General features: G+C 39.0%; 2 protein-coding genes across 4 annotated transcripts in view; one reads left to right on the top strand and one right to left on the bottom strand.

Annotated features, from left to right (window-relative positions):
• ap5z1 (adaptor related protein complex 5, zeta 1 subunit) overlaps positions 1–10,831 on the top strand; it is a 14,233-nt gene extending 3,402 nt beyond the window's left edge. Inside the window, exons 3-18 of one of the 2 annotated variants that reach the window (XM_015378617.1) lie at positions 1,195–1,375; positions 1,473–1,623; positions 1,724–1,836; positions 1,919–2,087; positions 3,045–3,080; positions 4,312–4,452; positions 4,533–4,570; positions 5,597–5,759; positions 6,128–6,306; positions 6,377–6,519; positions 6,595–6,713; positions 8,331–8,458; positions 8,530–8,627; positions 8,695–8,827; positions 10,153–10,367; positions 10,447–10,831. In XM_015378617.1, the coding sequence (XP_015234103.1) occupies positions 1,195–1,375; positions 1,473–1,623; positions 1,724–1,836; positions 1,919–2,087; positions 3,045–3,080; positions 4,312–4,452; positions 4,533–4,570; positions 5,597–5,759; positions 6,128–6,306; positions 6,377–6,519; positions 6,595–6,713; positions 8,331–8,458; positions 8,530–8,627; positions 8,695–8,827; positions 10,153–10,367; positions 10,447–10,699 (2,260 nt within the window). In that variant the 3' untranslated portion in view covers positions 10,700–10,831. The remainder of the gene's footprint in view (positions 1–1,194; positions 1,376–1,472; positions 1,624–1,723; positions 1,837–1,918; positions 2,088–3,044; positions 3,081–4,311; positions 4,453–4,532; positions 4,571–5,596; positions 5,760–6,127; positions 6,307–6,376; positions 6,520–6,594; positions 6,714–8,330; positions 8,459–8,529; positions 8,628–8,694; positions 8,828–10,152; positions 10,368–10,446) is intronic. The other variant, XM_015378618.1, reaches the window with a different exon arrangement.
• A 29-nt stretch (positions 10,832–10,860) lies between these two features.
• mmd2 (monocyte to macrophage differentiation-associated 2) lies at positions 10,861–23,293 on the bottom strand. Of its 2 annotated transcripts, none has more exons than XM_015378615.1 (7): positions 22,772–23,293; positions 19,078–19,159; positions 18,376–18,536; positions 17,864–17,938; positions 16,392–16,493; positions 16,188–16,257; positions 10,861–15,501 (listed from the first exon to the last, which is right to left on the bottom strand). In XM_015378615.1, the coding sequence occupies exons 1-7, from the start codon at positions 22,798–22,800 to the stop codon at positions 15,301–15,303; spliced, it is 720 nt and encodes a 239-aa protein (XP_015234101.1). In that variant the 5' UTR covers positions 22,801–23,293; the 3' UTR covers positions 10,861–15,300. The 2 variants fall into 2 exon arrangements, with proteins under 2 accessions (XP_015234101.1, XP_015234102.1); XM_015378616.1 differs by having other exon boundaries at positions 22,867–23,293.
• Between the last annotated feature and the right edge of the window lie 565 nt (positions 23,294–23,858).

Genomic DNA, 23,858 nt, shown 5'->3' with positions numbered 1-23,858 from the left:
AAAAAAATCTTATTTCAAATACAAATCATTATTTCTAACCTTGTCAATGTCTTGACTCTATTTTCTATTCATTTCACAACGTATGGTGGTGAATGAGGGAGACTTTTCAGGAAAACACAAAATTGTTTGGGTGACCCCAAACTTTTGAACGGTACTGTATTCCTAAATAGATCTAATTTACAATTTAATAAAAATGAAAAAAAAAAATAAAAATGTGTTGAAAGAAGGTTTTAATGTGTTGATGTTTAAGCCGTGTGTTGATGAGCCAAACATCTTGAATTGTATTCAAGGGTCTGAACAAAGTCAACAAATGGCCTCTGAGCTACACTTTGGAGACCCGCAGCCTAACCTTTTCAATGAGAAAGTCTTTAAAAGGTTTTGACATTTTTCCACATTTTATTGGAACTTTTATTGGGTGCATTTATGTTACGTCGCTGTAAGAGAAAGTTTTGTAGAACCGCCTTTTGCTGAATTTATTGCTATAAGTCCCTTTGGGGCGAATCTCTGCCCACTTGTCAGTCATATTCTTACCAAAGGTTGGGCAATATGGCTAAAAAATCAGATCTAATTTTTTCCTAATTGATCAGTTTTTTTTTCTCTCTTAAATTTTAAAATTAAAACCCCAAAATGACATATATTGCTTTTAAACAACCCTGATTGGAGGTGAGCTATAGGGCAATTAGTTAAGCTGTGAAACAAGCCTGGAAAATTATCTGGTTTCACACCAAACAAATGAAAATATAATAAACTGAATGTTTGCAGCTATTGGTGCCACACAGTTAGCCAGTTTATCAGCTTTAAGCAGGGAACCTTTCTTTTCTGCTGCTTCAGGCGTTTTTTTTCCCAGCTGTGAATCAAGTTTAGCTTCCTCCTTCCTTGGATCATACCTGAGCAGCTTCCTCGTTCTCACTGAGGACAGGATTTCCTTCTCTTTGATTTCCAGAGGTTTTAGAGCAGTCCCCAGAACAGAACCCAGCGTCTTTATCAGCTTATTGAGCTTGTTTGAGTCTCTGCTGATGGCAGAATAAATCACCTTTTTCACAGCAGAATCATTGAAGACCAGCAGCATCTGATTGAGCTAAGGTTCTTTTAAAATACAGACGGCTTCACCGTTGTGTTTCCGGCAGATTATTCTAGTCCTGCAGGTTTTAAGGTTTCATTCTTCATGCTGTTCTTTGTTTCCATCAATCAAAGGCTGCCCTCAGATCTGCAGCAGAGGCTCCTGTTGCTCCTCTCCTCCCCAGCAGAGCAGCTTCAGGTGCTTAGCTCTGCCGTGCTCAGGGAGACACTGCCATCTTCTGGCGAAGAGCTGAACAGCATCCAGGAAAACATCAGTCAGCTGAACACTCACACTGCATCTCTACTCATCTCACAGGTTAGAAATGAAGGCTAGAATCTTGCTCTAAACTTTATGCTACTGGTGAGTCATTCCAGTGTGGTTTTGTGTTTCTGTTCGACTCCGACCGGAACAGGCCGGGTCCAAGGCAGAGCTGTCCAGTCTCTGTGCACGGCTGGTTCATGGTCTGGAAGGCAGGCCGTCAGAAGGGACAGCTCGCTCGCTCATGTTCACCCTGCCGGCTCTCAAGAGCATTGTGACCCTGAGCCCAGAGTGCCTCACAGAGGGTAGGGAACAGACAAAGCAGCCGGAGGCGGCTACTCTGTGCTCTGTGTCATGTCTCTAAATGTCAAGAGGAACTTTTCACCAGGAGTTTTCTTCTTGTAGAACATGTAACCATCCTGAGTCAGAGGATCATCGACTGGCTGCGTTATGCAAGCATTGTACAGGGAGGAGGAGCCTCTTCTGGGGGATTCTTCACAGGACCCCGATCCCGTCAGGTGACAAATCTGGTTTTGACATTTTTCCTGCAACAATAGGCCTAAAAAATGTATATTTTAATGTTTTTTTTTTTTTTTTCAGCCTTTGCCCACAGCAGAGCTGGACGGCTCTGTGTCGGGGGACTTCTTCACTGTGCTCTGTGTGGGACAGGGGTTCACAGAGGACCAATGGATGAACGTCTACTCGTTTTCCATGCTGCGCCGCTGGCTGCTCACCTACCACTCTGGTTCTAGCAGCACAGTAGACGCTGGTACGACATCAGCCCTGTATTTCGTAGAAATTATGATTGGCTCTTGGAATCTTTGTGATACAATAATAATATTAATATAGAAAGCGAAGCCTATTTTTTAAGTAAAATGAAAGGGATGGAAGTTTTTTTTAAACTGAAAAACAAAAATTGTCACATGCAATTATTATTAGCTACCTTTATTTAATTGAGAGCAACACAGAACTATTTAGACCATTGTGAAACACGGTGGTAACAGCATCATGCTGCAGTGATTCTTTCCTATTACAGCAACAGGGAGGCTGGTTTTAGTTTGTGGGATTAGGATGCAGCCACATAAAGGTTAGAAAAGCTGTTGGACTATGAAAGAATTAAGAATTGGCAGGAGGTTCTGCTTCCGGAAGCCTCCATATCGTCTCATCTCTGCATATTTTGGAATATTTAGATTTAAAGGATATGTGTTCAGTCCATGTTAAGCCAGATCAGTTTCCTAAATATTATGAATATTTAGGGGTCTTAAGTTGAATTAGTCCTTTACCTCAGAGCTGAATCAGATGCTTGCTTTGATGTTGCTTCGTGGAAAAGACTCGATAAGGAAACTGTAAAATGTAAATGTTTGAACATGTCCCAGAGAAACTTCCTGGAAGAAAAACAGAATTTTGAAGAGGAAAACAAACAGAGCTGTTTGAATGCTTTTAGACCCAATAGTTCATTTTCTCCTATGCATCATAGTGAGTTAGTGTTTGTTTTTTAAAGGGACGCAATGATGAAAGGTTGAAAGGCCGGAAATCAAATGTTAGGGCAATGTATATTAGAATCTTATAGAGGGATCCCGACTAAGCTGGTCAACATCTAAACCAAGGAGAACAGACACCTGCTTACCAGACAGGGACTGTTCATTAACCCAGGAATCACAGAGGTTACTCTACCTTCACATCATCAACCTGAAACAACCTGCTTTTTGTTCTTCATCACCTCCAGCAAACAGGCTACAGCTCAGCCTCTCCCACTCCTACGGTAAGGCAGGAGGATCCTGGCTGCATGCGTTCACGTCTGAGACTCCTTAACCGAACTAAACTTTTTCACTTCACCACATCTGGATATGATGCTGGTGCCTCCCGGCCGCACCGGACCCTAACAAACAATCCCTAACCGAACGTCTAACAGGAACGCTCTAATCCCTACCCTCCTCTATCATATACCGTAGTTTGTCTTCTTCAAAAAAGTTTCTCCTGCTTTCACTGAGCGACGTACTAACCATGCCGAATCTCATATAATTGTTTTTATTAACTTTTCCTCTTTTCTTTGTCAAAATGTAAATTTATGCTCTTGATAATGTAAAATCAGATGTTCTAAAATAACACAATGAATCTCTAAAGAATTTGGGCTGATACAGATTTTCTTTAAACAGTTTTATAAGTTTGAATTAGGGCATTAGCATCAACATTAGCATCTTAAAAAAGAATCTGTAAAAAAAATGCATGAAACAATACGAATTAATACTTTATTCTGCATGTAGTATTTTTGTGAATGTATTATTTTTGAAAAGGAAATTATCTCAATTAGAAAAGTTTTTGACCTTTAAAATTGAAAAACCTTTTTTTTATATAAACCTGATCCATTCAGAACTGCTTAATTACTATTTCTGATTATTGATTCACTAATTTCTGATTATTGAATTTAAGTTTGATATTTTAGATATTTAGAATGCATTTTTAACTTGCAATTAATGTTGTTTTGTTTTTTTAGTTCAAACTTTTTTTTAGGTTTGTTTTCTTAGAATATCTGTTCATAACATAATTCATTTACTAAAATAATCACTTCCTGCCTGCAGCCCCAGTTTAAACAACTAAATAAGTGGAAGCCTTCTTTACCTTCAACTATTAAGGAATCCCTGAAGTTTTACTTTATTAAGCCTTTTCTTAATATATGTTTTTATTAGTCATGATGTTTTATCTACAGAAATTGTCCTCATGTCATCAGATTAATTAAAATCTGTCAGGATATAATTGTCAATTTTAATCAATAAATAATTGTTATAATTGTAATTTTTTTCTCTTTAGTAACTTTTGAAAATATTTGAAAATAATGCAGATATTTTTCTGATTCTATTGAGACTTTGAAGCCATAGTTTTACCTTTTTTCCATTTCTGCTTTTTGTTAAATCAATCTGGGTCCAGATGTTGTTTCTTGGGAATCCTAACTTAATATTACGGAGTTTTTAATCCTCTGAGATTGCTTGTTGCAGATGATCGATCTGAGGTGGATGGATCAGTGGTTTCCATGGTTTCGGCAACTTCCTCCTCCAGTCGGCTTCTTCCTCCAAAGGAGCGTCTGAGAGAGAAAGCCTTCCAGTACTGCCAGCGTCTGATCGAGCAGTGCGATCGCAGTGAGTGCCTTAGTTTCCATGTGTGAGCGATACTTCAGTCTGAGAGGATCAACTCTGACATGGATCATTCTCTTTCTCAGAGGCGCAGAAGAAGGCCGACACAGAGCTGCAGAAAGCGGTGAGATTGGCATTGATATGTTAATAGAGACATATATCTCATAGCAAAGATAAGGATCCTGCACTAAATCTGACCTTTTTTCTGCACTATGAGCAAAATAAATAACAATCCACATTGAAATATCAGCCCCCCAGTGTTGAATGTGATGCAATTAGACCAACTTATTCAGTTTAATTGATATTTATTATATATTCATTTCTCCTCTAATATACTGCTCTTAAGCACTAACCTATGTTACCAACTTCGGTTTTTGTTTAGTGGTCACCTTTATGTTTCCAATCAACAAAATTTAATTAATTGGTTTTAATTTCACACAGTTTAAAACAAGAAAGCCAACCTTGTCCAATGTTGGGAAGAAACTTAAACACAACTGTTCAAATCATTATTTTATATCTGTGAAAGATTTAAGTGTAGGCTTTGACTAGGCCACTCTGTTTTCAGGGTTGCTGTAGTGGAGTGCTTCAGATTATTGTCCCACTGTATAATCCAACTGTGTTTGAATTTAAGGCTACAAACTGGTGGTTTCCATCAGTTACATCAGATCAACCAGGAGCTAAAGCGTCCCCAGATCATTACACTACCTCCGCCATGTTTTATTGGAGTGATGAATCACACTTTCCACAAAGTCATTAGATATTTTTAATAGATTATTATTTGGTTTTTTTTGTTTATTTTTTTCTTCTGCTCAGCCGCAGTTTTATCCTTTAGCTCTCCAATGATGTTTCTGCTCAGCCCTTCTGTGCTATTGTTCAATGATAAACACTGAGCTTAGTCGCGGCGAGCAAGTCCTGCTGGGCCTAGGTTGTTCTTTAGTTTATTGTGACATCCTTGTTAACAGGCTCTGGAAGACATTTTTGTTTGTGAGAGTTCTCCACTGTTTCACATGTTCTCTGTTTACTGGTTTATTTGGATTTCTTCCTCACTTAAGTTAAATAATACTTTTAAGGGTTTGCAATAAAGAATTTAGAGTGCAAAATATTCTAACCCTGCTTCAAATAACAGGCTTCCTCTCTGTCTGTGTTCTAGTGCATGGCGGAGGCGGTGTGCATCCTGGACTGCGTGTGCATTGAGGAGCCCTCCTTGGTCTTCCGTGCGTTCCCGTCCATAAAGGCCCTGTTTGGTCGGCTGAGCTCGGATCTGTCGTTCGCCAGGGTGCTGCTGCCCGTAGCGCAGTTCTACCTCAACCACGGTGAGCCATGAAGCTATCGCTAATAACGACACATCACTGATCTGTGATCCTGTTTCTTTATTTCCAGTTCTGTAAGATCCTTAAAATGTATCATATATCAGAGTCTCTATGGATGTTTATTATCAGTAATTAGGTGTTTGTTACAGTTTTGTATTTATGTAAGAAAAATGTTTTTTTTTTTACTTGCTTATAAGAGATTAAATTAGACTTGATTCCTAGATTAAATATTCTATTTAAGCTGAATAAGGAACCCAAATTATGATCAGTTGCCTCCTGTAGAATGAAGATGATCACTTCAGTAAAAACTCTGAGTTTCTTCATCCATAGTTGGAAGGTCATTGGTAGGTTGTTGATGTGAACGTTTGCAGGTGAGCTGGCAGCTGTGGACTGTGAGAGTGTGTGGAAGTTGGTCTTTGGCCGCTTTCCTGCAGAACTCTTCAGTGACCCTTTCCTATCCCACGAACTGCTGCGCTTCCTCCGCCTGAACCTGGAGAACCTGCAGCTCAGAGTTCCCGAGTTTATCCGCTTCTTCCCAAACCTTCTGAAGGTGAAAGTTAGAGAACAAGCATACCGTGTACCGCTGCATGGTTTCCTGCTTACTTTGTGGCCCTCTGTAGTTTTTAGCGTGGGACAGCACTGCAGCTGTGGAGGATTTTGTGGATCTGCTGCCCTCCCTGGTTACTGAAGGTACTGCAGTGGAGATGCTTCATACGCTACTGGATCTACCATGCCTTTCAGCCACGCTGGTCCTGCAGCTCAGGTAAAAAGACTCTTAAACAAAACACATAAACAAACAAAGCTCTGGTTATTTATTCCCCGTCTCCGCTCGCCGCAGGTCCATGTCTCTGCCCATCTCTGAACCGAGCAGCCGAGGCTTGATGTCGCTTGACGCGTTTCGAAACCCCGCCTTCAGAGGGCTTTTCCTCTTTCTGCTACGAGTGGAGAGCGGCTCAGGTAGCTATGGATGTAAAATATTTTCCTATTTCACCCAAACACCGTGATGGAGAAGTATTAGTTAAGCAGGAACATACACCAGCCAGTTCTTCAAATAAGGATTTACATGATAAACCGACAAAGTAGTGAAGTGAAAGGAAAGTCATTGACTAATTTTATTGCAATAAAACTTTATATTCAGCTCTTTTATACACCTGAATTAATGAATCAGATGCCTTCCTTATATGTAGTAGAAATACCTTTTATTATTTTATTTTTGAAACATCACAACTTCTTCCATATTTTACAATTTAATTTTCAAACTATAGCAACTTTATTTCCATAATTTTACAACTTTATTCCTCTTATATGTTATAAATTACTTTTTGCCATTAAAAAAAAACAAAACTATATATTTATTAGCATGGCCCTAAAAAACCTGCATTTACTTTACCTTTCACTTGGTATTTTCTGTGTTTATTTATCACATACAATTCCAACAAGATCATATTTGTATTTTTTAGTTATATTATTAAAAATAAAGCTAAAAGAAAAGTGCTAAAAATGTATGATATGAAAGCAATAATTTATCATGATTATTTTCTAATTGTATGGTTGTGACTCCTAATCATAGCAGCTATAGCCACTTAAATACATTCCTCTAAAAACAAACAGAATTTCTAAATATTCTTCATAATATATGAAAAAGTTAGATTTTTTTATTATTAAAATGCATAACATAACAGTACATTTAATCATAATTAGGAATTTATTGATGCTCTAATGCCAAGTCGGTAACTTTTCAAATACAAAGGGCTGTTTTACCCCAAATCCTTCTAAAATAAAAGTCCTTTAGAACCATAAATATCAAATGATCATTAAATAAAACACAGATTTCCCTTATTACAGGAAATCTGTGGCTGTTTTAGTTAACACCAAACTATTTAATTGGATATTTGCTTTTTAACCCTGTAATCAATTTATCATTGTGATATTTTTGTTTTAAAAAAACATTTATACAAACAGTAACTCGAAGTGAACAGAACAAATTTAACAAATCACACAGAAATGCTTTGTGTATCACAAAAGACACACATATCTAATTTAATATTGCTTTTTATTTATTTTTCACAATGATCAATAAAAACTATGTTTTTGAAAAATTTCATTGTCTGACAATTATTTCATGTTTTAGGCATTAAAGGGCTGAAATAAGGACAAATATAGACATTTCTTAAATTTTGTTCTGAGCAAATGACAAGAGATTTTTTAATGTTTTCTAATTTTTTAATGTCATTCCGTTGAGAAAAATGTTATACAAATGTTCATTAAAGCTTCTAAAAATGCATTTGTTAATATATTCAAAACCATTAATAATTTCTTTATAGTTTTTTGCCATTATGAAGAGCCATTTTAGAGGCTCCAAAGAGCCACTTGCGGTTCAGGAGCTGCAAGTTTCAAACACTGGCTCTAATGGATCATATAGTGAAAAATGTAAAAATATGATGAATCTGAACTTTAATTTTCATGACTATAGAAGATCTGAATGTGAGCATATTAAGCGTTTCATCAGATGTTTCTCATGCTCTTTTAAAAACCACTTCCTGGTATTTATTCAGTGGAAACGCTTCCCTTTAGGTCACACAATAGACCGCTTGAGCACGCTCCACGATCTGCTGGCGGAGGCAGCCAACTGGCCCAGAGTCGTCCGCTGTGCCCAGGCGGTTCCACTGCTGCTGCACATTTATTTCAACACAGTCGTTACGGTATGACCGGAATGCTTCCAAGGGTTAGCCATCAGAAGCATGAACTGATGGATCTCATGGTTTGTTTCCAGGTGGCGGATGAGAAGCTGTTAGCTCATCTGGTTCTGGTGATGCTGGAGAGGAGCAGCCTGCTCATCAACATCCCCTCCTTCCACAAAGATGTACACAGGTACGCCTTAAGAGTTTCAAAACGAATCCGTCTCAGTTTCATACCTCCTTCTGCTCTGTCTCTGCAGGGTGTTTAGTAGCCACCTACTGAAGCTGTGCAAGCTCCGCCCCTCTCTGGTTGTGGACCAATCGCACGAGCTGCTGGAGTTTGCAGGGACCACAGCCAACGTCTACAGCAAGGAAGAAGTTTACACTCATGTGGTAATGAGACTCTTTGGGCTCGGAGGTGGATAAAGAGCTGTAGCCACTGCTTTATTTTTGTCTATTCACAGCTGCCATAGTGGGAACCACATCAGCTCCCATTATGGAATTTAATGGAAGGGCAAAACAAAGCAACAAATAATCGTGGACTGGAAGGAAAGGAATATGTAGAGCTGAAACAATTAATCGATTATTAAAATCATTGTCAACTAATTTAAGCAATTAAATGCCATTGGCTAAGAAAGAAACCCCCTTAGAGCAGTAATTATGCTAAAACTGTTTTAAAATAAAAAATGAATAAAGCTTTTCTGTGTATATTTACCATAAAAGAACATCAGGTGACCAGAATCACGTCACTATGGGTATGCACAGTGGGTGAAAAAGCCAAAGCAATGGAGACGAGAGAATGTGGAGCTCCCAGCTTAGTTGTGGATGAAAAGAGAAGTCCAAGATGAAAAGTAAAGAGACACAAGAATATGTTTCATTCAGAGAAACACTGGTTGCACTGGGTAAACAGTCTGACCATTGGAGTTTGCTAAAGCTGAGGAATTATTCTGATGCTGCGGTAGTGTTGTGAGTTTGTGTCCTAGCTAGTAGTGCTACTGGTGTTAGCATGCTTTAACCTCTTTAATCAGAGCTATTCGTTTTCCACAAGGGATTACGGCCAAATTGGGACTTATTTAGTAGCTTTCTCAAATGCCACTATATGGTGTTCTGATAGTTCAGCTGTAGAGGGCGCCATGTCTGTTTATGTCAGCTCATGGCGTCCAGTGCTGAGGTTCTATTTAGGCTCAAATAGAACGATTAAAACACTTTGAGGGGAGGTGCTTGGAATATGAAGCTTTATTTTATCATAACTGACTGAAGTTTGGTCTTTTTGGTTTACCTAAACTTTCTCTGCTAGCTGTATAAATCTAGAGATTGAACTCCATCCTTTTTTTTTTTTTTTGGAGCTTCCAGCTGAACTTCGCTGTTTCTCTCAATCTGTTCGTTGCTGTTTGTTCACTCATGCTCTTTAAAGGAAAAAGTCTCTGAGGCCAGATATAATAATACTGAGACTGACTGGTTCTGCTGGTTGGTTGAATTTTTTGGTCCTCTGCCTCCACACACCAGACAGCTGCTGACGCTGAGCTCTGTTTTCCTGATGAGCTCCTCCTGTTAAATAGGAATTTTTTCTTTCCATTGTCGCCACATGCTTGTTCAGTATTTACCTTAAGGTTTGCAATCAGCTTAGCCTCATTAAATGAATGAAAACTGGATTATAATCTCAGTCTCACTAACTGATCACCTCCAGTGTGTTCAGGTGTTCTGTTTTTGGTTTCCAGGTCTGGGTTTTAGGAGAGTACCTGTCAGCGTCGTCTGACTCCCGTTGCTCAGTGACACTCATCACTTCCTGCTTTGAAACCTTGGAGGCGGTACTGTTTGAGATAACCTCGTCCGCCCCACCCCCTGGAACTTTGTGCCCCGCCCCTAAGGTCATCACCACTTTGATGAGCGCGCTGGCTAAGCTGGCGTCACGATCACATGACCTCATTCCAAGGTGGATGACGTTTCTGTTTTTATTTGAGCTGCAGTTGGAAGGATGTAATGCGGTAACTTTTGTTATCGTCTCTCGTCAGGGTGTCTCTTTTCTTCTCCAAACTAAGAACCGTAGCCAGAAGCGGGCTGGTCCCCTGGTGCACCGATGAAGATGACCTCATTGCCATAGTGACGCGTGGGGAGGAGCTATGGTCTCTGCTAAAAGCCCCCGGTGTGGCTCAGAGTGTCCTGACCCCGCCTCCTCACATCATCACGCCACGGTGGCACAGGGACACAAACCTGGCCCTGCCGCTGCAGCTACGGGTCCTCACTAGGCTCACGCACTCACAGTGACGCACACTCATCCATCCTGCTGTGGTACTTTGGAAGCTTCTGGAAATCCATTCCATCTTTGCACCTTTTTTGTAAATAAATGAGATGAATGACTTGAAATGTAATAATTTGATGTTGAAATAATAAATCATACACGGCTTTGAAGTTTTTCTATTTATTGCAATAATATCACTGAAATATAGCATTTATACAAAAAATACTTTGATAAGAAGAAAAAAAAACAACTCTTCACTTCCTGAGTGATTTACAAACCTCAGTAGAAACATCCACTCTTCTCTGGTCCCTACTGTTCCATTTTTAAAAAATTTAAAAATCCACCTCAGCATGGATAATCTGGACGTTTAAGACGCTGATATCTAGATCCACCTCACGGATGTGATGTCACACCTGCTGGCTGAAAAGTGCTTGATAATCTAAGTGCTTTATGTTCGCAAAATAACTGCAGTTCTTGGTTCCAAGAACACAAAGATCGAGTGCAAGTGGCGACTCTGCAGAGCGTGACAAACAAAACAAGCCAGTAAAATAATTTCAAAGCCACTTTTTTTTCACTTTTACTGCAGTTCAACTAAAAAAGGACGGAATGTAGAATTCAGTATATAAATGTGCACACTCTTGGTCTGATACTCTGATTCCATAAAGTAGAACTGTTCTGGTAGTTTTTTGTTTCATATTCTGTTTTTTTGCATCCTTTAGCTAAAGCCTTGGTTTTAGAGAAGTAACCAACATTTAAAAGAATCTTATTAAAGAAAAGACAAGGCAGACACTAATCTGAACACGGAAGGAATCTTTACTGCTTCTCTTCTGCATACAAAACCATCTCATATACTTTATATTCTAAGGGGAAAAATATTTTTCCACCCTAAACTTTTAAGACTTCACCATAAACTTCCAAAACATTTGGGAGAGTATAAAAAACTGAAAGGATTAAAATTGGGAGTCAGAACAACAAAACACCCATACAGAGACATGGTGGTGGCAGCATCATGCTGTCTGGATTCAACTTAGGATTTTTGTAACAAGAAATGAAGTTATGATTAAATGTAAAAGAGGATACACAATATATCAGCGTTAACATCAGTGTTGGTCGTTTTAAAACATAATGGTATCAGTCCACTTAGTAAAACTGGACGGATTTAAAGAGCAGATATTAAGATTAGTCTATTTGCTGGTTTTTTTTCAAGAGGGAAAACTATACCTGCACTGCAGTCAATTTTTCCCAGCGTCACAAGGGTAGGAAAATATAGAGGATCTAAATATCGACAGCATGATGTCAGATATGAATATCGGCAGAGTTTTTCAAATCAGTGCTTTCCCAGCTTTATTTGTCCCAAACCGTTGATAAGGAGGGGTTTTATATTTCCAGAATCATGATCATTTCAAACCACCAAATAAAAAAAATAAAATAACCGACTGGACCATGGAGGTCCTCCCAGTCTAGTGGATCTGAGGAACTTTTGGAAGGTAGATTCAGAAAATATCAAGTCAACCAAAGAAATCGAGTAAAATACTAAAGAGTGTGCACACCTATAAAACCATTATTTAGACTTGTTTGTCTTTTAATGTGCAGGATATACTTTCCATTAAATTTAGAAGGAGAGTTTGCAATTTTTTCTCACTTTACAGCCCAAAAACCATGAAAACATAATCTAAATTCCCACTGCAGTCTGTCTTTATCTTTCCTGTAAAACGGATGACCTCCCCTTTAGTCAAATAACAATTGGGAGGTTAGTTACCTGTTCATGTCAATTTCCTAAATCCTCTTCAAATACAGTTGTGAGGTCTTTACAATAAAATAAAAATCAGTAACTTTACGACCAGGAGCTTAGCTTTTGGTCCTTGGACCGCAGGCTTTACGTCTCTCTTCATGGCCTTGTTCTCAAATCCACCTTCTAGTGAAATACAGAGAAAATCCTTCACAGAAAGTCCCTGTTAAAATCTCATCATGCAATAAAGTCAATAAATTAAAAGTGACTTTTAGCACCTTTGAAAAAATAAAAAGACTGTGTGGTAAGTTTTGGCACTCCAAGTAGAAACATTTCCTGGAAAAGCTTCAGTATTGAAAAAAGTTTGACATTTCTTTTCATTTTCACCCCAGCGACTGATCATATCTCCCTCCCCAACTCATCTACGACTAAACTTGTAAATTATTCAGGAAATGGATTTAAAAAAGGCTGCTAATGGATGAATTAGTGCTGAGTGAAAAAACATACATAATTAGGCACTTTGTTTCCAGCAGCCTGATGGTTCCTGTTCCTTTGGTTGAATCTAACAAGTAGCCAGACACATCTGAGTGAAAGTAAAGTAGTATTATTATTAGTAGTAGTATTTCAGCACAGACATGGTGATTCCCAAGGAACTGTTAGTCCACTGTTAGTCAAAAACTGGGTAAAAAGGTCATGAAAACATGAAAGAAGATGAAGCTTATTGACCCGGTTTTGGTCTTTCATGTTTGACGCATTTTGTCCTCCATATGGCACAATATTATCTCATGATCCTGCATTTGAAATGAACAACAGCAATTGGTGAACAAAGCGATAAAAGTACCAAAGAAACTTTATAAACTCTGATTGAGGACCACTTTAAAACTGGAAGATTGGGGGAGATGAAATCTCTCCACAGGGCTGTATATTCATTTGTTTAACCTAACCTTTAACCTTTAAACCAGATGCCTCCTGATGTTTTCAGCAGCAGCCAATCACCATGCAGCTGGCAGGGATCTTTGTTTAGCTTCAGAGGTTGTTGTGGGTGGATTTCCTCATCTTAAACTGCAGCAATGCTGGTCATGAACACTTGTTTTTCTTATTCCCGTCCATTAATGGTTCATTGAACCTCCAAACTTGTAATGTTGCATCTATTGTCAAAACCCTAACTTGAATGTATTTTTTTTTATTGGATTTTAAGAGAAATAAACGTGAAAAGAAAGGAAAATAATGTTTTTTTTAAACCTGTGAATCTGAAAAGTGTGGCATGAGAGTCAAAACTCTCAGAGCCAGGCTATAATTGTTACCTAAAAATAATCCATTAATGAAAACTAGAATTAAATGCAAAAAAAAAAAATTTAAACTAGATCTTGCAACAACAAAAACAAAATTAATAAGAGTTCAAGAAACTAATTAAAATCGGTTTGTTTTCAATTGTGTCCTTAAAACGCAGAAAGATGAAGTCTGGTTTCCAGTTGTTTTGCTGTACCGCATTACCCAAGCCTATGGCAGGTACCGCAGTCAGGTTAGTTATGATGCTGCAGCAGTCCATCTATATCTGAGATTTTATTTCTATTATTTCATCTTTAGTCTTTAATGTAAGTTGAATTACATTAAAGACTGAAGCTATAACTGAAACTAATACAAACTAAACTAGCTAACAAATACGAAAAATGTATTATAACTAAAATAGAATTGAAAATCAAAGTCTAGACTAAATAAAAATTAAAACCAAATAAAAATGTCTAAAGTATTTATCTTTAAGCCTTATTTCGCTGCTTTGACAGTTTAAATGTTTTTAAAGTGTGTTTACCAGATTAAAATGTATTAAAACTGAAATGTGTCCTTTCCAAAACAGCTGCAGCTCATTGAGGATCTATATTTGGACTTTGACCGAGCCGTTCCATCTCATTTGCTTGCTCTGACGTTAAAACTGTTTCCATTGCAGCTCTAATTGTATGTTTACGCCGTCGTACTACTGGAAGGTGAACCTCCAACCCAAAACCTTTGCAGCCCCTAACAGGTTTTCCTCCTATACTGTTTATATTCACCTCCAGTGATCTTCACATTGACTCAGACCAGCAGTGCCTTCTAAAGAAAACCACCCCTACAGCATTATACTGCCACCCCCATGCTTTAGCAAGTGGGTGGCCTTTCCATCAATCAAAGGATAAACTACGCAGGTGGACTCTACTACTAAATATGTGATTTTTGAAGGCAACTAAATACCCTAGGTGTTATTTTATGATGTCAGAGTAAAAGCAGATTAATACCAGTTTTCTTTCACTCACAAGTGTGTTTGGTTATCACATAAAATCGCAGTAAAACTCATTAAAGTTTGTGATTACAATGTGACAAAGTATGATCAGTGTCAGGGGTATGAACACTAATGTCACCCTAGACTTAAAGTTTTTTGGGCTGAAAATATCTCCATGCTAAATCTTAGCATGTTTGTTAAATAAAAACCCTGCAGCAGACTGTGGTTACGGTCTGCTGTTTTTTTTTTTGTTAGTTTGTTTCTACAGCAGAATCTAAATGCTTCAAAAGCAAAAAAAAAAAAAAAACTAAAGTGTCTCAAACCTTTACTGTTTGGACCCGTTTGGACATCATCAGTCTTCAAGATGGACAAAATAATAAAATTTTGTGTTTAACAGCAGGATTATAACAACATTCCCATTGAAGCTAGATGTTGTACATCTTAGTTTACTGGCTTTGATCGGGTGTTTGGTCTCTAACAGTATGACCATCAGCTCCAATCCAGCATGGGTCTCCCCATAACCAGCCTTCATTTCATGAAGGCAAACCACTTGGTTCAGTTTAAGTGCAACTTTTAGTATCCCACTACGCCTTTTGAATCAGCAGCTTTCAGAATTCAGTGTCCATCGGGGGAGGGTGGGTCCGTCACCTGGACGTCTGCAGCTGTGGTTCAACAAGATACAGGTACCTCCAGATGGCGTAATAATGAATGCCCGCTCCGACTGCGACAAAAAGATGCCAGATGGCGTGGGCGAAAGGAACGAGTCCATCGCTCTTAAAGAAGACCACGCCCATTGAATAGAAGACCCCTCCCAGAGCGAGCTCACACACGCCTGCACGTTCCACCTGAGACAGAGAGGATGACATGTAAGATGTGTTGATACACAAAAAAAATCATAGCAGAAAAGAAAAAAGAACAATTTGAAAAAGATCTAATCAAAATGAATAACAGTAAAGGGAAAAATGAGACGGAAATATAGAAACTTGATGTATTGAATAATAAAACGGGCTTTATGAATATGTTTCATTAAAATGAAATACTTTCTCTTCTGAAATGCATCTCAGGTTTTTAGAGTTTTTGTTTACGAGCAAAGCAGCATAGGTATAAAATCCTGTTTTATAATTTTATTCCGGATAGACAGATTCTTTCCTGATGCATGAAAAGAGAACTAATCTGCAGAAAGGAATAAAAAACATTCCCAGTAGTATCTGTTACACTCCTCACTCCTGTTTCAGTGACGTTTGAAATAAACCTAAAAGCCGATTTGGCAAATTCTTTTAATCTTTTTCTGAAAATAACACGACCGGACTTGAAGATTTAGCTGTTCAGCTCAGGGCCTTTAAACTCAAAGCTATGAGATGCCAGTAGGAGATTTTAGGAGAGTAGATTTAACTTTCAGGACCTTCTAGTGAGGTTTAACCAAGGAAGACATTTAATAAAGAACATTTTGTTCTGTTAAATTTGAGAAAATAGGATGGAACAAAGAGTTGTTAGCTTGACTTTAGTTAAACTTTTTTTTTCTTAAGCTCACCATGGACAATATGACCAAAGCAGGAACAGCCCCCATTGTCACATAGCCCAGCAGCTCTACCAGTTTGTACCTGCAGAATAAAAAAAACAAAAAACCTCTTTCAGCAGTTCACTGTTTCATCTGAACACATGAGGGCTGGTGTCGGGTTTCAGTCAATATATTTATACAAAGCATGAAAAAAAAAACAATTCACAAGAGTCTTACCGCTCATGGAAAAAAAAGACGTACACGGACCCTACACACGCCATGACCCAGATCAGCCAGCGCATATGGTACGTCCAAGGTCCCAGCTCCCTCAGCATCAACCTGAGGACGTCAACCATTAGACTGGATGAGATCTTTCAATTCTGCCCCATAGTCACAGCAACATTATCCGACTGTGGTGTCTTAGTATTCATGTGTTAAGAGATGGTGTAATACTCCATAGTTGGAGTCAGGAGGAGCATCTCAATACCTGATGCAAAAGTAAAAACACCCCGAATTTTGAAAAAAGCCACTGAAGTAGATAGCATCAAGAAACCCTGACAGAAACAGCCAGGTTTGGGGACGAGTGGAGAGTCAGGATGAGGCAAAGTAACTAAAGTTAATATGACTAAATGATCTAATCACCTAAACTAAAACGGTATCTTGACTTATTGGTAAAATGCTCACCTTAGAAAATTCTATCGTTCATTGTTGCAGTGTTCGTATTTGCACAGTGGCGTGTTTCAGAGTGAGATGATTGGGATGTTCAATTTGTACTCTAAAGTCCGAATCCCACATAGAACAGTGTTTCTCTTTCCATCCTTCTTGTTGTACAAGCAGCTGTACTATTATAACCAGCGCTTTGACATATTAATGGTCCGATCTCTACCGTTTTTTTAACCAATAAGAACAGTCAGCCGCAGTACCCAACCCATAGAGAGCAGCACCAAGATGGCACTATGACAATTATTGTATATTGAAACAATTTTCCATGAACATTTTTTACAATGACATAAAGATGCCACCTGTGAGATAAAATTTCAAATTTACATGCAAAAAAACAAAACATTGTGATTTAGAGTTAAATTGCTTTTTAATAGAAAGGAGCCTGAGAATGGAGCCATGAGGAATCCCGCATTTAATCTGTCTTAGAGGTGACATTTTTCAATTCCTGTCAATTTCACGGCATCGATCTAGCTTGGCTGAATCCGCCAAAAAAGGACTATTCGCTTCACTAGAATTGCGAACTTAGCATCGCTGGCCCTTGCAGGCCTTCACTCAAGCTGCAAAATTCGCATTCAGTGTAAAAGCACCTTTAGATCATGGAAAGAATATGTTTTTTATAATTCACTTAACTAATATCAAAAATTGAGAGGGTAAAAAAGACTGAAGTAAAATAAAAAATAAAATCGGAAGTAATTAAAATAGAGTGCGGTTAAAAATCTTTTAAAAAAATCAGCAATATGATGAGAACAACATAAAAGCAAATAAACTCTCCGTATCGGAAGATACCCAAATTCTGGGATCAGGAATTGGAAGTGAAATAATGTGGATTTGTGCTTTATTTCAATTATATAGAAGTGAGTCACAATGATACATTTGCTATTTACAAACCCGAGAAGTTAAGTCCTAAGGCAGTTGTGTAGCAGAAAAACAACAACAAACCGGATTAACGATGTGATCTCTGTTTACAGTAAAGCCACATGACCTACCAAGGAGAATAGGAGGCAGCAATGAAGAAGTAGATGGCCATTCGGTCACACATGTGGAAACGTTCCTCCAGCCTCCTATAAAACGATGCAAACATTTCACATTCAGTACCATAATATATCTAAAAGAAACTACTATAATAGTAACTACAGGTTAATAAAAACAACATTAAACTGAAAAAATATATAAATTTTAAATATTTTTGTGTTTTTTATGTGGGGGAATAGCTCAACGCTAAATATGTAAAAAGAACAATATTACAATATTAACATTATTCTTTATAAGGAGTCACTAGATCATGTAGCTGTTATAAATTAGATAATTAGATATTTTCGACTATGTAAAAAACTTTCATTTCTTATTCTAATAGGGAAAGTCTTTGGTTTTGACTCATCAGCAGTCTTCCACTGAACTTTTTAACAGCAGACTTCCATCTTATGTTTTTCCTAAAAAGTCTAAGGTGACGTTTAAAACTGCAGGAGCCACTGAGATGCAAAGAGAGGCAAGCACCCACCGGAGGTGGCTGATTTTCCAGGCAGCTGTGTGGAAGAGCGTCGAGGTGAGGAAGAGGCCGGTCAGACCACTGCCATAGAGCAAGGCAGCGACTCTGTGCCATTTATCCACAGAGAGGAAGTATAGCACAGAGCCACCAACCATGCTGGGAAGAATCCAAAACTATAAGAGACCAAAATGTCAGAAATTATTATTCAAATTTACTCAGGGAGCTTTATCCTTTGTTTGTTTCTTTTTTAGTTTCTGAACAGGAATATAAAAGGAAATGATTATTAAAAGATTAAAGTAAAGTAAAGCAGACATGCCGCTACTTGATTCATGGATAAACAGTTTGGACTGAATGAAGGCTGAAAGAAAACAGACTAGGGATCATGTCAGGATCTGGTGTCCAATGAGCTGCTCTGTTTAAATTAATGTGTAGGCGTTAAAAAGCTGGTGGAGCAGGAGGGAACACGCCGCAGTTACAATCTATACGGCCCAAACATGTCTAAGCATTAATAGTCATATTTTCCTGTGTTTCTTCCTTCGCCTGCATTTGTCTATTTAATTCAGACTCTGTGAGGCTGCAGGGATTACAGCAGATTAAACACAATTCTCCGATTATGGCCTTCTGCCACACAGCCAGAAGAGAAAATACAGCGTTCTCCGTAATGCATCATTTACTAAGGTCTCTACATCATCCCACACATGGTGGTTGTCTTACCGCGTGTGTAGCGCAGTTGGCTGCATGTTCGTACTCAGTGGGCTGGTATCTCTTATTGGCCGGAACCCTGCAGTTCATGTACCTGAACAGAACATCAGAGGGAAAAGAGAGGGTTGATCTTTAGTGGTTCTGAAAAAATTATCAAGGAGGTCATTCCTGGAGGGTTTGCAGTTCTATAATCTGCATCACATTGTCTGAAATCTAAAATTAAAGAATCGTGTCGGATTTGTTAATGATGGAGTTTTCGTGTAGCTGACGCTTAAACAACCTTCCCCTTGTGTTTTCCTTCTGCTTCACCTCCTCCTAAGTACTTTCTCTGGCTGAACCATTAAACCGAGCAGCAATAAGAGGTCTGCGCGCGTGATAATGAGCACATGGCCTACATACGCCATCAAACAGCACAGGCCGAAACCAGCATGGACGCACCTGTGGCCCTGCGTTTGGAGGCAGCCGCTCACGTAGCGCTGCGTTTGACTGCGAGAGTGAAAGAAAAAATCTGGTTTCATAACATCTCCAGATGTGCTTCCTCCCCACCCTCCCCCCCGTAAGCTGGAGGGATGGAGGGATTTACTGCTGAAAAATTAGAATCCACATCAGAGGCGCTTACATACAATCAGGGACAAACAAAAGTGTCCACATCCAAGTGTTTTCCCAACTATCCTGGCCAATATTAATGTGAAAATGAACTCTTGTGCAAACCTGTGTTCTAATGTCTTGTTCTGGAAACTTTGGAGTGTTTTTTTCTTACACCTGCTGTCTGTTATATTGAATCCAGTTCATTGTAAATAAAGTTCAGCCGTCTAAGTAGGATTTACCAGAAGTTAGCTCATTTGTGGCTAAACCACAGTTTGCAAAGAGGTTAGAAAAGAATCTGCCTGGATCTGCCTGTGTAAAGATATTAGTTAGAAGGAGGTTTTTATACGCTGTCACACTGAAGGTACTTACAGATAACTGGGAAAAAATAGGAAACTAAGAGGCAGCAATGGAAGCTGCCAGCAAAACTGAGGAAGCAGCATAATTGTATTTCAATTATCCTGCTGTTTCCTAAAATAGTGTTTTAAGATTGTGTTTCAAGGGTTGCAAATATCCAAATGCTCCATAATTCTGTCCTAAAATTGTGTGATGGATTCAAACCCAAATTATTAATTGTAAATCCCTGAGATTTGATTGTCAGGCAAGGAAAAAAAAGGGCAGCACATTACTAAAAGAGCAGGATAACCGCATGGTGGTGGCAGTGTCATGCTCAGGGGTTCCTTTTCTTGTGATGGACCAGAAGTTTTTTCTGGTTAAGATAAGTTCCGGAAAATAAAACATTAAGTTTTGAATTAAAACCTAAGGTGTTATTAATTTTTCCCCCTTATACTGGGAGTCGATTTTCTAGAAAAAGATTATACTTTTGGTGTAAAAGGAGCGTTTTTAATATATATTTACTTATATTTCGTGAGGTTCACTAGTTGATTCTCTCATTGAAACAGATTCAAAACAATTAAAATTTAAACAGAGTATATCTTTGAAACACAGGTACATTTTTAGAAAAAAACATTTAACAAATTATTGCACATACATGTAGCCATCCTGTCATATTATATTATTAAGATGTCAGGAAAAACCTGTTGGCCTGTAGATGTTTATGTGATGCTTTTGTGAATCAATTTAATACATTTTTTGCCAGGCCTGCAAGGATATATTCAAATACAAGACTGTTAAGATCAGAGGTTTATACATAAATAAGTAAACCTCATCTGTCCTTCAACACTCTTCACCACAATAACATCTGTTTGTGTGTTTCTGTTATGGGTCCAGTTAGCAGGGTAAGGAGTCAACTTTACACCCTTATTTTCATTTCCTGTGTCCTCCCATGTCTGTTTTCAACACTGTTGAAGCAGCTTATCCTGCTGTTAGACTTTTTTTAAAAGCCTCACTGGACTTCCTTTCCTAATAACATCACATTAAGACCCAGCATGACTCCAATACTAAAACCATGGTATAAACTCAAAGCTTTTATTGTCGGGCTTCAATTTAAAAAAAAGAAACAACTAGTGAGATAACAGCCGACGTTTGAGTGGCTGCCACTTCTTCCCCGTTTGTCCTCCATCTCTTCAGGCCGCGCCAAGCGCACACAACAAGAGAGCAGTGTTTTCCTCGGCACTGTTGCTGTGTTGTGGGATTTTATGTGGCACTCTGCTGTCCTCTAATCACTTATGACAGCCCTCTGAGAGCGAGGGTGTGTAATCAACTGAAAAAACAGTTCTGATCGGAGAGGATGGCAGCGTTGTCTGTCTTTATTCAGACTCGCTCTTTCCACATAACGCTTGCTTCTTCTTTTCTGCACAGAAGGGGCATCACATGCTGGCTAAATGTTCCCACGTGTCTGTGTACACGATGCCCAGCTTTCACCTCATGAAGGGGGGGGGAATTGGGATTGCACCACATAGCCCGTATGAATAGGATCAGCTGTACGTAATAATGTAAGGATCAGAGCCTCTGGATCCCAGCGTGCGCCTTAGGAATCTGTGTGTAACTCCAAGGCTATTCCTTTCACTGCAAAGATCAAGTTAATCTCCTCTGGGAGTTCAACTCTGGTTCTCACGATTTTAGCCAGATCCCACTCCAACAACAAGGAACGGCCACACATAGGGCCCTTCCTGGAAGAGGACTGGACTTGGTACGCTTTAAACGGGTACAGCAAACTCTACAGCACCAAACATTGACCCAAATCAGGGGTTCGACTAAGAAAGAGATAAGCAACCAACAAGACTTGTGTGTCCTAAACCAAAAACAAAAAAAATAGACCATTATCTTTTTGTTTTCTGTCATCCTTCATGTTATACCCCTAAAAAAACTCTGTGCAGCCCCTCACCTTTAGGAGAACCTAAACAGTAAATCAGCTTGAGAGCAGTTTTTAATTTAGAGGTGAAACAAACATCAAAAAAGGAACACTGCAGACATTTCTGGAATAAAGTTGTACAAAAGTTCAAAGTATGGTTCTTCAATGATAGAACCTATAATAGAACCTTATCAGTCCACCAACCCTGAATAGAAACAGTATGGATCCAACTGCTAACTGACTAGAATATACATTGGCAGGCCAAGCAAGGAGAGCATTAATAAGGGAAGCACAGATAAAACTAATTGGACATTAACCTGAGCACAGGTGGTGGCAGCATTATGCTGAGGGAATCTTTGCCTCAACAGGGACAAAACAAAACAGTTAGAGGCTGCAGACATACAGCCAGAATGAAACTGCTAAATCAAAGTGCACGCCTAAAACTTGGAATATTGATGTTCATATTTGTAATTAAATTAGAGGGATCTTAATCTTGACTTCCAAAGTTGGTTAAACAAAGTATTGTCTTTGGGAGGCTGAAAGTCAAATTACATTTTGTTTTAGAAAAAATATATAAAACTGTTGCTTCCACTCAACAGTACACACTATTTAGTGTTGGTTTTATCACTGAAATCCGGGGATAAATGTATTGCTTTGTGATAACGTTTTGAAAAGTTCAACATTGCAAAGGTTTTTTTTCCTCTCTCTCTTTTTGCCAAAAGAAAGATTGAAATTTGAACTGATTGCTCCTTCGCGTGCACGCGCTCACTAATCTATAACATCCCTCTGTCTGTCCACGCGCCAGGATGCACAACATCTGTTGCTCAAACATTACATGTTTTGGTTTCTTCGGAGAAACATGATTACCTTCCAAATTTTGTCTTCTTGAAGTCCATGTCGCGCTGGCTACGAGGGCGCGTGCGTCGGTGCGCTCGCGCGCTCTTCACTAAACCAGAGCGGACCGTGGTCTCCTCCTCCTCCTCTTACGGGCGCCCCATGCCGGATGTCCCACCGCCGTGCGTCCGGAGATGATATTAATAAAGCGGTGCTCAGTCATAAGTCAGGCATTAAGTGGCAGGATGGGGCAGCTAGAGCTGGAGCGCACAGACTTCCTCCAAACGGAGAGGCATCCCGACAGGAGCGCGGACGGAGGGAGCGAAGTGCTGCGCGTCGCTGCGAGGGGCAAACTGAGCGGAGTTTGGTTTCGACTCCCCGACTTGTTTGCAGGATGTTCCACGGAGCTGGGCTTGTAAGCCCTCCCCTCCTCTTCCTCCTCTCCTGATGATAACGCAGCAGCAGCAATAACAGCTCCTCCTCGCTGCACATTAGTGGCATTTGGAATAAAACGCAGAACATCCTCCTGGCAACTGTCTCTAGAGACTAACCAGACAGTGGACTAAGTGTCAATAAAAAAAAACTATCTGCAGGTGTCTGGATTTGTAAATGTAAGTCAGTAAACATGAAAAAAAATTAAGATTTTTATTATTTTTTCTTGTTATTTGCTCTGATTTACATCTGCGGAAGAGGACTAGGGCCACTGGACAAAAAAAAGTTAATTGATTTTATTTCAGTTTAATATGGGAAAAAAGTCAGAATTCTGACTTTTTTTCTCAGAATTCTAACTTTAATCTCAGAATTTTGGATCTTAATTTAGATGGGGTCCATGAAGGAAGAGATGTTGGAGCACTCAGCTTCACTGACAAAGATGGGAGTTGTTTGAGAGGGCCAGTGACACATTGGTTGAAAATTATGGAATTAGGCAGCTCATGCCCGAGGGGTCCCCTCATTAATGGAGGAGCAGAAGGTGATTAAAACAAGAGAGCTAGTCTCTAAAACAGACATGGCTACGGCTTAATGCTAACATGTTTGTAAGCTGTCAGAATTAAGTCAGAATTCTGACTTTTTTCCCATATTAAACTGAAATACATTTGGAAAAAAAAAAAGTTTACTGATT

The sequence above is a fragment of the Cyprinodon variegatus genome, unplaced genomic scaffold (genome assembly GCF_000732505.1).
Source record: "Cyprinodon variegatus isolate N-32 unplaced genomic scaffold, C_variegatus-1.0 Scaffold175, whole genome shotgun sequence".
NCBI lineage: Eukaryota > Metazoa > Chordata > Actinopteri > Cyprinodontiformes > Cyprinodontidae > Cyprinodon > Cyprinodon variegatus.
This window is presented reverse-complemented; position numbering and strand designations above follow the sequence as displayed.